General features: G+C 36.9%; 1 protein-coding gene across 1 annotated transcript; it reads right to left on the reverse strand.

Annotated features, from left to right (window-relative positions):
* LOC113109731 (poly [ADP-ribose] polymerase 14-like) lies at positions 1-10,386 on the reverse strand. Its single transcript, XM_026273477.1, has 17 exons — positions 10,204-10,386; positions 7,262-7,380; positions 6,920-6,950; positions 6,511-6,714; positions 6,199-6,432; positions 3,639-6,061; positions 3,217-3,453; positions 2,830-3,039; positions 2,635-2,737; positions 2,387-2,536; positions 2,217-2,279; positions 1,937-2,119; positions 1,623-1,829; positions 925-1,530; positions 662-807; positions 392-566; positions 1-305 (listed from the first exon to the last, which is right to left on the reverse strand). Exons 1-17 carry the CDS (start codon positions 10,379-10,381, stop codon positions 25-27), a joined length of 5,550 nt encoding a protein of 1,849 aa, XP_026129262.1. The 5' UTR covers positions 10,382-10,386; the 3' UTR covers positions 1-24.
* Positions 10,387-11,293: the final 907 nt, after the last annotated feature.

Consider the following 11,293-nt stretch of genomic DNA (forward strand, 5'->3'; position numbering starts at 1 on the left):
TGACAGAAACTTATCTCATAATCATTACTGGAAAGTGATCAGGTATTCTGGGTAAGCCTGTACATCATTGAAGATCACAAACATGGTTGGGTTGTTAATTTTATCAGTCACACTGTTAAAGAGATCAGCACTACTGGAGCTCTTCGCAGGAGGAACAGGAAGGCCTGGTTTTCCTTGAGTGAAATCACCAACAAGAACCCTGGCGAGGTACATGCGTTTGTGTCCGTTGACATCAGGTTTAGAGTAACCTCGGGCTGAGTAACTTGGGTCCACAGCAAAATATGTACCATTCCCATACATAGCTCCTAAAAACAGAACAAGAACAATAGTCAGTTGATTTAAAATACAAATAGATGCAAGTGAAAAAGTTTATACTGAATCTGACTGATACCATGCATGCCAGCGAAGCTGCGATTGAAGCCGTGATTGTTGATCTGATCGGTCTTATCAGGGCCAGTGCCATGGAAGAGACGCCTTTCATTGTTTGTGTGTTTGTTTTTGTCTTCCAGTTCCTCCTTTTTGATCATGTAATTTCTCCAAAGTGCAACGTTTTGGACTCTTTCAATCTACAGACAAATTAAAATGAACAAAACAGTATCACAACATTATACTAAATATAGACAAAAGGGCTTTTTAAAACTCCCTCTCAGTAGTGTCTTACTGTAATGATACTGTTGGATAGTCCTGTGCTTGTGAAATCTTTCTCCACTTCTGCATATTCTGTTGAGCCTGCTGTGAGTTTTACAAGAACAACTGACTGTCCTTTCATGTCCTCCCAGTGTGAAGGCAAAGATCTTTGAGCTGCAGCTGTAGAAAAAAAAATAAAAACAAGACCAAAATCGTATCTTTAATGGCCTTCTAACAAACAACTATATCCAGCTAATAACTAATTGTTCTGTTTTTTTATTACTAAAATCATCTCACCTTCCAGATCTATTCTGTTCAGTTCAATCCTCAGTCTCCCCCTTGTGGCCACTTTGCGAAACACATCGGCTTCATATTCAACATTATTAATCTTGATTTTCACTGAAAGCTGTTGGTTCTGAAACCCCTGTTCCAGGTCATAATTGGTCAATATATCAAAGTTTTTATTGCTCTGTCCATTTTCCTGATATTGCCATTGAATCACACTGCTAATGAAAAAGGCCTCACGCCTTCGGTTTTCATTCCTTTCCACCTTTCTGATCATGTTTCGAATACGACTGTCTGCAGTGTGAACGTCTCTTGTCAGACCCTCCAGTGTGATGACAGAGTCTTGGCCTTTCTTCTCAAGCCGGACACTGACTGTGAGCTCCCTCTGCATGGCGTTCAGTGTTTCTCCATCCTCTTTGGTGAAATTAGCAATGGCTGGATCATGGATTGGGATGCTCACATGCTCCCGTAATATCATGCTGTTGATCATGTCCTTGGCTTCACTCAGGTCCTTTGGTGTCTCCCCACAGAGCTGAAAAACAGCTGGCTCAATTATTTCACCAACCACTACAAACTCTTCATTTGCAGGAGAATCTGAACTTCCGGACCAGAAGAAGTCTACAGGTTTGATAGAAATAAAAAGGGTTTAATTATTATTATTAAACTTATTCATATGAAAAGATGTAAAGAGCATTATATTTTTTACTGACCTTTAATTTTGCTAAACAGACCTTTATCCTCCTCTACTTTCTCACCAGATCTTCTGATCATGCTTTGGTGGAAGTCTTCCACCATGTTCGTCTGGAATATAAGAAACTTCACAAGCCTTACATGCACCGGTTTCTTTTTCTTTACAAAGTCGACAACTGCATCAACCATTGCATCTGCAACATCAGCTGGTTTTGCACCTCCCTGACCTAAAGGGTTTGAAATATTTACCCAAAAAAGTACAAGTATATAAATACATCATCAATGTACTGCAACCACTAGGTGTAGAAAAGTAGGAATCCACATGGTTTCTCACCAGTGCCAAGAGCTGGGAAGGCAACAGAAGTAATTTGGCGTGCCTCACATAACTTCAGAACAGACATAACAACATCCTTAATGTCAGATGGACTACTGCGTCCAATAATATGGATGATGTTTCCACATGGAAGCTGCCCGGCTGAGGTCACAATCTCTGTCTGCTGCATGTTTGACGATCCCACTATTGGACAAACATGTGAACTCATAGCATCTTAAGCTTAATAGATCTCTTTTTCGATATAAATTAGAAGAAATGGCTATTTTGAAAGTATACAAACCCATCTGTGAACATTCTAGTTCAACTTGTACCCCAGCAGCATCTAAAATGGCCTTGGATACTCCTGGATTGCAAATAAAAAGTGGAATTTATATTGTACTTCTCTTTGAATGTGAAATTAATTTTAAATGAAATCAAAATTAGTAACCGTGCATTCAAAGTTTTATTGACCTGCTTTCAGAGAAAATGTCTTATTTGAGGAGTTGACAATGGCATCAGTTTTTTCTTTAGTTATGTCTCCTGATGAAACCATCAGAGTCACTTGATCCAGCTGCATAGTGTGCACACCAAGAGAGGGAGAGAAGACTTTGCCAGCAGCCCCTAATTATAAGAAAATAATATATTCATAATAATGTTCAATATGATTTTTGTGACAACAAAAAAGAGAAGGTAATGGACTTCAGATAAGAAAGTGTTACCAGAAGTTGATTTGGCAAAAAGATTCATTTTAGGCTTGAGATGTTGATGTGATCCTTTTGTGAAGGGACCCTGAATCCCATGTCTAAAGATGCTAGTAAAGCACTAATACATAAAGCACAAAAACATACAAAATAACATTAACATGAGCAACTATGGTAGAATATCTAAATTAAATCCAAATTTATTTCACCCACCTCTACACTCTCCTTGTCAGAAGGGTGTACAATCACAGTTACCTCTTGAAGTTTAGTAAAATTAGATTTCTGGATTTCTGTCAGCATTATTCTGGCCACTAAATCTTTAGGAAAGCCAAGATTCCCAGTCCCAATAGCTGGGAAGACGACTGAAGACATTCCTTGCATTTCCGCTTTTCTCAGGCAATCTCTTATGATCTGAATGAGTACCTTTAACATGTAGATAAATACATCTATTATCTATTATCTTTTAAGAAAGCACCATCTTAATATGTAGATAACATATGGGACACATTTGCATTATCCAATTTAATAAATTCTACATAAAAATTATTAATTGAAAAACAAGGATACATTTGACTGAGGTTGATTAAATGTATGTCTCACCTCATCTGCTGAGTTTTGTCCACCATGCCAAAATGGACAAACAACATGGAAGACCTTGGAACATTTCAGATTATAACCATCTGTGATGAGCATTTCACCATAATTCAGACTGTTTGAGCGAGCAGCTCTGGTGATTTCTGACTGGAGCTGATGACCAGCAGTCTGGAGGAGAGCTTTGGAGACGGCACCTTTACTGAGGTCCAAGTCCTCCGATATAGTGTTTACAATGACATCAGCCTGCAGAAGAAACAAATGATATACTTGTAAAAGGAGAGGAATTTTTCAAAGGGTTCCTTCTCGGGTAGATATTTCTTATTATTAAGGTTTTTAGGATTCTTTTTACTGGAATTCAGACAAAACAATTAAATAAATCTAATCTTTATGTGTCTATAATAAAAAAGTAATCTCATATATTCACTTACACTTGCATCCTGGATATTCCCTTTGCTCAGAATGATTTTTAGTCCCTCTTGTGTAGTTTTGGTCTTAAGATTACTCAATCCTTCAGATATATCTGGTCTGCCACCATAGCTTGAAGCTTCTCTTCTCCTGTGTTCTTCGCCTTCAAAGTCTCTATTATCACGAACTTTGACAACTTCAACATCTTGGTCTATTTGACCATACTTTCCACGACCATTTCCACGATAGCCTTGGCCATAGTCACTATGCCCATGGGGTTTGGCTTGAGGGAATGTCATTTCGGGGTTATAAGCAGCAAACACCTTTCTGACAGCTTGAGTCATGGCATTCACAGTTCTGTCATTATTGTCAACCAAGTGAATCTTAGTTAATGTGCTATCGGAGCCTCTGTGTTTATGATATTTAATGTAGTCAAACACCTCCATAGCGATCGATTCAGTGCAAAGATCAAGAGGACAACCAAATACCCCTGAGCTAATAACTGGAATTGCAATGGAGGAGCAGTTTTTCCTTGATGCTTGGTTCAGACTTTCCCTCACAGCACGTCTCAGGCGTTGCACAGTAGTATGTCTGTCTGAATCACTGAAGCGAGGTCCAACAGCGTGCACCACATATTTACAGGGAAGATGACCAGCGTCAGTGATGAAGGCATCTCCAGGCTTCAGAGGCCCATTTACTTTTATGTGTTGGTCACAGATTTGCTGCAGACTTGGTCCAGCAGCTTGGAGAAGTGCTAAAGCTACACCACCAATGTGCTTCAGATCTTCATTAGCAGCATTGACCACAGCATCAACACTGATCTTGCAAATGTCTGCCTTCCTGACAGTAACAGTTAGTCCACCTGGTATTTGAACCTCACAAGAGACCTGGCCAATATTTGAAAAACTACCTTCAGTAATTTCATCTTCCTCCTCTTCCAGCATGTCATCTTCCTGAAGAACCACCATAAATCCTTTTTCCTTCAACAGCATCGAGAGCATCATTTTACCCTGCTCCATGAAGTACTTCTTTGCTCCTGCCTTTTTAATTATCAGTGTGTCCATGCAGAGACTATCCACCAACCTTTTAAAGAAGGTCAAAGCTGGCTGGACAAATGTACGCTCTCCAGACAGTTTGATCCGGGGTCTCTTTGAATCAAAAAGGACTTTCACCTCATCAGATTTAATCAAATGATGCCAGTCTTGTGACTTTCGAACTTGTATGAATACAGCCGCTGCATGTGATTTGACACGAACAGTTTCTTCAATTCTAGTGTGTTCCTCAATGAAACATCTTAAATTCTCACTGACCTCCATCACTGGTTCTCTGAATCCAGTCACCATAACCTTGTCTCTCTGTTTAGATAAATGTATAATCACAGATGTCTTTTTGGAAGTATTGAACAATTCTTGCAATTGTTTTTTAAGATCCTGCCATGCTGGCATTTGAAGGACACCCTGATCTTCTACTGTGAGGTCTTTGGTTATAAGAACTGTATTTATCCTCTTCTCTGCCTCTTTAAGTGCTCTTTCTGTGCTCCCAATCACAACAACATCTTCATTTGCAATTGTGTAGACAGCAGTTATTCCATGTGATATGAAGAGATCTCTGGACATTTCATCAGAGTCCACTGATTTCAAGAACTCCAGGATTGAACGGTTAATCTGTAAGGACTTCTGTTTCATATTTATTTTCTTCTCAAGGACCCAGTTCTTGAAAATGAGAATTTCTGTATGAAGACCTGATAAATCTAATCTGTTATTTTTTTTGTTGTAGTCAATGTGCAGGTCTGGAGAAACATCCTTAGCACTTTTCATACCATCTTGTTCAAGCAGAGAGTACATCTCGGGAGAAATTTCAACGTTCTCTGTCACACTGTTCTTCTCTCTCTCCATTTGGTTTGTAGCTCTCTCTAAAATTTTCTCCATTATGGATTTCAGTCCAATTATCTCATGGGTCATTCCTGCCAGTGTCAGCACCCCTTTAGATACATCTAAATCTATGAAAACCTGATCTTTCACTAATTCCTTAACATCACTTTCCACTTTTGACCACAAGGCGTGTGACACGGGCCACTCAGATGTTGTGTAGTTTGAGATCATTTTCATGAAGGCATCAGTTGCATTCTTACTCCAGCCATCAATGTGTCTTCTGGTAACTCCTTTCTGTTTCAGTAATGCTGGATCAGGGCTAAGGAAAACTTCAGGTTTGTCCATGTTTATTTGGCAGAAGTGTGAGCTCATCTGGTCTTTAATGGAAGAAATCTGCCCTTTCTTGAGGATGAACTCTCTGATGGCAGAATGTACACTGACTGTAACGGGTTCAGGCAGCTTCAAATTGGGTCTTTTGCCACCATACAAGATTGTATCCAGTGATTTAAAGTAGGGATATATCTTGACTGGAACATTACAGATGTTAATGTCTTGCTTTAAAACTCTTTCTTTAACTGAAAAAAATGAAATATGTAGGCATAGTGAATCAATGCATTGATATTGACAAGTTTTACTTAGTTGAAGAAGTTTGACTTAGTCTAGTCTTAACTATAATAGCAAAGACTTTTAGCAGCTGTATTTATGTATTTACCTTCTTCCTCCTTAAAAATAATAATGGCTGCTTGCTCTGCTGGAATTGTGATAACTTCTTCTACTGGACCACCCAATTTCTCAAAATACAGTTCCAGCAGCATCTTGTTGTTGTTGGCCTCAGCTGGAAGATCCTCCACTCGCACACATGTGCTTCTCTCCAGTGCACGGGCTCTCAGATTATTCTTCTTGAACTTGTCATGTGTCCTGCTGTCCTCAAGGAACTTTTCTGCAGCTGTTAAGTAACATTTGTTTCTCAATTTAATTGTTTAAATTATGATTTAAAAAATGTATATTTTATAGGGTAACTTACCACTGGGATTTTTAAAGGTCACAATTGCTTTTCTTAATTCTGGTATAAATTCCATGCTAAAATCATTTTCAGAAAGACTGCTGATGTTCTCCACCAGAAGAGTCAAAACATCTTGATTAACATCATCTGGAAGGTTCTCCAGGACCACAGCACTTGACTCTTGAGGTTTCTTCACATCTGCATCAGTCTGAGAGGCACTTTGATCTTAAGGCAAAATAAAAGCTACAGTTAACAAACAAAATAATATTTTGTATCAATTATTAACTACAGGTATATAGCATAACTTATATATGTACTATAAAAAATGAATGTTATTTAGTACTTTCTGCAATAACATTACAATAACTTAACCAATAAAGATTACATAGACGTAAGCAACCACAGACCAAAGTTCAGATGATTTACTTACTTTGTTCCTGATATCCACATGCCTGCTCTTTCTGAAATCACACAAATGTAAAGCATTTACAATTATGGAGAACTAAACAAGTAGGTTTAGTTAACTGGTCTCTCTGCTCCAACCTTTTCAACAATATGAAGAAATGACAACCATCTTCTTAGAGAAACTCTAAAATACAGATATATTGCAACCATAAAACGGAATTAATCTTAATTTATCTTATGATAGACCATTCTGTTCATGTATAGTGACTTCATGCAATCTAAAGGGTTTGATTTACAGAGCCACTCATCTGAGGTTTGATTGTTAAAGCATGGTATTAATTCTGTATTTTGTAACAAATATACTCACTTGTTGTGCAGTGCTGTCTGCCTGTTCCTCTGCATCACTGGGTTTGTACACTTTCAACTTGATTTTCTGATTGTCAATAGTAATAACGTGTTCTGCCTTTGAGAGCACGCTATCTTGGACTTAAACACAAACAATCATACTTAGTCAGATACTGTACATCACAACACTTAGAAAACATCACAGTAAGGAATAATGTAGATCATGTTATGTGATATTAGCCAACGTGATTATGTGATGATTAACAATGATGTGACATTGGCCTATATTATAGTTTTGAAAAGGTTTTCCTCATAATTTGTCTGAAAGGCAAGTTTATTTATCACAGATTTATTTATTTAAACAGAACACATGAAATTAGATTTTGTCCGTTTTGTCCATGCTAATGTGACAACACACATAGCAGCCAATGAAATTACTGTATTTGATACTACGACTGTACATTGGTATATACCTCAGACATCATGTTTATTCATGAAGGACATCTTAATGGTACACTGTTATTCAAGTATGCAAACATCAGATGATTTATTTGTTCATGAGGATAATGCATTCGTATGTGTGATGTCAGTCTTATGTCATCATTTGTCATGGCCTTTGTAGTTGTTTAGTTCAACGATCAGGTAGAAAAATCTTAAAGGGGGTCATATGATGCTGCTAAAAAGAACATTATTTTGTGTATTTGGTGTAATGAAATGTGTTTATCCGCTTTAAGGTTAAAAAAACGCATTATTTTCCACACTGTACATTATTGTTTCTCCTCAGTGCCCCGCCTTCTAAAAAACACGTTGATTTTTACCAGGCTCATCAATCTAAAAAGCGAAGTGTGCTGTGATTGGCCAGCTATCCAGCACATTGTGATTGGCTGAATGCCTCAAGCATGTGACAGAAATTATCCCCCTTTATAAACTTGATATAAACATGATTTTTAGTTGTGTCCTCTTTTGGAAGGCCAAACAAAGGAGCTTCGCTTTCTCAATGAAACAGCATCAGACACAGTGGCCTTGAGTTAGCGGATGCCGGAGGCCTAGAGTGAGCCTAGCTAGAGTGAGCAGAGTCCGGCTTGAGTGAGCAGAGGCGAGCGGGATTGAGAACGTTGCAACCTGCAGATTCTACGAACCAGCTTGCAACAACCACATGTGACAATCCCGGGCTAGACTCCACTTCATCCACATTGAAAGCCGATCCGGCGATCCACAGTGCAAAGTTAATGTATTTCCTCAGCGACCAGCATGGATCAGCTCCATGCATGACAAAGCCAATATCATCCTCTTTTGGAAGGCCAAACAAAGTAGTTTTGCTTTCACAACCAAACACACAGTGTCTATACTAAATGGCGGCGGCAACAACAATACTACAATGAGAATAAAAGGTACGCCTTCTTTCAGTGTGAGCATCTGGGCGGCGTTATGCAAATCTTCCCACATAGTGACATAGAGATGTGGGGGGCATGTTAAAATGAGCCTTTTAAGGGGGTGTTGACAAGTCTTAACTTTTACAAAGAATATATCTTTGGATTTGAGGCTTTAGTCTTTGAAACTTTAGAGAAGTTCATTATGCACCAAGAGCCTATTACACTCCAAAGAGAAAGAAAAAAAATTCAATCACATCATATGACCCCTTTAGCTTACACTGCAATATTAATAAGTACTGTGTTAGATATACTCTAACACAGTATATCATGCAGTGAATTAAATAAAGGATTATAATGTGGGTAAATCTATTGGTATATTTGCTTTGAAAAGTGTTACATGTTTGAACATGGCCAGAATGTGTGTGAGTTCAGAGACATGTTTAAATGTTTTGTCTTAACAAGGCAAAACTGTATCTTTACATGAACATATTACCAAAGAAACACAATGATAACTGATGTCTTAATTAACACAGCCAGAATGTGCTTGTCTACTGTCCTAAAGAAACTAAAATTGTGCATTAACAGGGACGTTGACATTGTCATATTTTGTTCTGTTTTCATGGCACACAAACTAAAATTAAGTGAAACTGGTAGGCTATTGCTTGATAAACAAATATTTATAATAACTGATCTGTGATTTCAGGATAAAGAAACAACAGAACAGAGCTACAAGTGTTTTCTTAAGAGAAGTGCTGACATATGGAAACAGACACAGGAAGAACCAATATTGGTGTTATATTGGTATATATGCTTATGTTTATACATGTTTTGGTGTTATATTGGTATTTATATATATATATATATATATATATATATATATATATATATATATATATATATATATATATATATGTATGTATAAACATTTACCTACAATATAAAAAACATACACCTATATACAGTAAAACATATATATATATATATATATATATATATATGTGTCTGTGTGTGTGTGTGTGTGTATGTATGTATGTAATTTTTTTTGTTTGTTTACTGTATATAGGTGTATATTTTTTTATATTGTAGGTAAATGTTTTTTTTTATATATCTTTATCAAATATATATTATTTTTGTCACACTTTATTTTAATGTGTTCTTGTTATATGTACAGTACATTCATGTTAAGGTGTCCTTATTACAGGGATTGCTGTTACATGTAAAACAATAAATGCAATATTATTGTAACTATATAACAAGGACACATTAAAATATAGTGTTGTCAATGTTTTTACTGTTTTCATATTATTTGTATTTATTTATTTAACCCAAGGGCTTGTTTCTTAATGTAGCCTTAATATAACCTGACATTGTTTTGACACGAATATTTAAAGTTTAAATCTGTTTAACTTTTGTCTAACTTTGCCATTGGTCCGCTGGCCTTGTTAGTTATGACAGGCCAATTTTAACGTTAACATTCACAGATTAACTTCGAGTTTTTCGCACTTAGTATTTGAGCCCTTAGTTATCTCAGGCGTCTGGAAAGCTTAATGACAAAAATGTGTCAACCTGTGCTTTTGTGTTCAGTACTTACTGTCAGACGATTTGAACAGAATCGTGGCGGAGTTATTTCCGTCATCATATTGCACGACGCAGTCTCCTCCTTGAGACTTCTTCTTACTCTGGAAGTAAATCTGAAGTTTATTTTTCACACTTTTAACGTGTTCAGGCCCCCAGTCTCCCTCTACAATGATGGGAAAATATCCATCCATCGCGATCCTTCTGAACAACTAGGAAATGGCTTGTTGCGAGTCAGAGTTTATATAGCTGATCACGCCCTCACTTTCACTTTTGTTTCTGCGTAAGTTTACTGTGAAACTCTCTCTCTCTCTCTCTCTCTCTCTCTCTCTATCTCTCTCTCTCTCAGGCACGACAGCAGTGCGATTATTATATAAACGTTGACCCTTAATCAGCTGATAAACACAGTAGTGTATAGGCTTAAGACAAAACAGTCTGCTACTTGGCTCTTGCCAAGTCAGTTTTTAGCAAATGTATTGTTTCGAAACGTTGCTAAATGACATTGTAATGTCATTGCGTGATGACGTCATTACATAACTGTGACACAACACAGCGTTTTTGCGTAGAATACGCAACGAGATTACTCAAATCTCATTGAAAAACATATTTGTTCCTAAAAATATGATAAGCATAACATATTTTAAATTGTAAAAGTAACATAGTTAACATTTTTATGATCAGTCTTATGACAACATTGAATTATTGAACAGTTAGCTACACACTTTTTGTATGTTCTTATCAACTAGTAAAACTGCACGTTCTGAGAAATTATAGTTTTAAGCAGTGTACTGGTAGTTAGTGTGCTACAAAAAAAGTCTGTAAAATAGGACTCAATGTGAATGAGCAATCCGTATTTATTTATTTTGCAAGTGTTTTACCTGTGCTTTTAAATTCCACACTGCATTTTGTGTTTTAAGGTTACAGGGTTACAACTTAATGGATAACATCCTAGCAGAAAATGACTAGTACCTTTTCAGGTTTTAACTGAACAATAGTTATATACAAGCTAATAACATGCTGTATCATAAATGTGCATTTATTATTGACCAATTGGGACTATAGCAACTTAATGCACATTTGATGCTTCCTCTTTTTGTGTAATTAAA

This window comes from Carassius auratus, chromosome 10, assembly GCF_003368295.1.
Source record: "Carassius auratus strain Wakin chromosome 10, ASM336829v1, whole genome shotgun sequence".
Classification (NCBI taxonomy): Eukaryota; Metazoa; Chordata; class Actinopteri; order Cypriniformes; family Cyprinidae; genus Carassius; species Carassius auratus.

Coding starts and splice junctions, on each gene's coding strand:
- LOC113109731 (XM_026273477.1), bottom strand. CDS start 10,381: ATGGATGGATATTTTCCCATCATTGTAGAGGGAGACTGGGGGCCTGAA. Junction 2,280..2,386: donor GACATTTTCTCTGAAAGCAG/GTCAATAAAACT, acceptor TTTGCAATCCAG/GAGTATCCAAGGCCATTTTA. Junction 1,531..1,622: donor TCTGTTTAGCAAAATTAAAG/GTCAGTAAAAAA, acceptor TCAAACCTGTAG/ACTTCTTCTGGTCCGGAAGT.